This window comes from Nicotiana tomentosiformis, chromosome 1 (assembly GCF_000390325.3).
Source record: "Nicotiana tomentosiformis chromosome 1, ASM39032v3, whole genome shotgun sequence".
Lineage (NCBI taxonomy): Eukaryota > Viridiplantae > Streptophyta > Magnoliopsida > Solanales > Solanaceae > Nicotiana > Nicotiana tomentosiformis.
In genome coordinates this window covers 101,738,059-101,739,309 of record NC_090812.1, presented here as the reverse complement: position 1 = coordinate 101,739,309, position 1,251 = coordinate 101,738,059, and the positions used below count along the sequence as shown (strand labels likewise).

At 43.2% G+C, this 1,251-nt stretch overlaps 1 protein-coding gene across 1 annotated transcript; it reads right to left on the bottom strand.

Moving 5' to 3' along the window:
• Positions 1 to 440: 440 nt before the first annotated feature.
• Positions 441 to 974, bottom strand: LOC138907829 (uncharacterized). The gene has a single exon (XM_070198449.1). The coding sequence runs from the start codon at positions 972 to 974 to the stop codon at positions 441 to 443; it is 534 nt and encodes a 177-aa protein (XP_070054550.1).
• Positions 975 to 1,251: the final 277 nt, after the last annotated feature.

Genomic DNA, 1,251 nt, shown 5'->3' with positions numbered 1-1,251 from the left:
GGATATCTTACTTCTCGGATCGAACCGATATTAAGTATGCAGGTTACCTCTTCTTTGACGAATTTATTTCTGGTCTCAGCAATCCGGCTTTTCTTTTGTCTTACCGGAGGTATGCCGGGATCCAAGCTTAACTTGTGTACTACTATCTCTATCAGGATGCCTGTCATATCCTCATGGGACCATGCAAAATAATCAGCGTTAGATTTAAGGAATTTAATAGAGTCGGACCTGAGTTCTGGGTGTAGTCCTGTCCCCAAGTGGAATTTCCTTTCTAGAAATTCTTCGAACAATGCCACTTGCTCCAGCTCTTCCGCTGTGGACTTCGTTGGATCGGTCTCCTCTGGAACTTGGAAATATCTTGGCACCTGATAATATTCCGATGCCTCTTCCCTCGGGTTAACTTCATCTTGTTCGGGAGTAGGTGTCGGTCCCTGTAATTGCTATGACGCGTGTTCCTTTCCTTTGCTAATGGAGACCAAAATTGCACTCATCTCCCTTGTCGCCGGTTGATCACCCCTTATCTGCTTAATTCCTTTGGGCGTTGGAAACTTCAACAATTGATGATAAGTTGATGGTACAACTTTCATCTCGTGCAACCATGGCCTTCCCAGAATGATGTTATATCCCATATCACCATCCACTACTTCGAAGAGAGTTGTTTTCATTACTTCTTCAGCATTTGTGAGTAATAAAATTTCTCCCTTGGTTGTCACACTTGCGAGGTTGAATCCGGCGAGGAACTTTGTGGCCAGAATAATGCTTCCGGTGAGTTTAGCTTGCTCATATACTCTCCATTTTATGATATTAGCTGAACTTCCTGGATCCACTAGAACACATTTAATCTTAAAATATAGCACATTTAATGAAATTACCAGTGCGTCATTGTGTGGTAGCAGCAATCCGTCTGCGTTTTCTTCTGTAAAAGTGATATCGTCTTCCCGAAGCCTTTTGCTATGCGTTATTGATACTATCATCTTCTTTGATAATGAAAAAAGTGACCCCGTTAATCTCATTCCCTCCGAAGATCATGTTGATTGTTTGATATGGGGGATCTTCTCCTGTTTTTGAGGGTTCCGCATTGTCCCGATTATGACTATAATTGTTCTTAGCTCGGTCACTCAAGAATTTTCTGAGCTGACCCATCTTCAATAATGTTGCCACTTCTTTGCGGAGGTGTCGAAAGTCCCATGTCCGGTGGCCATACGTCCCGTGGTATTTACACCACAAGTTGGGATCCCTCTAGCTGGGATC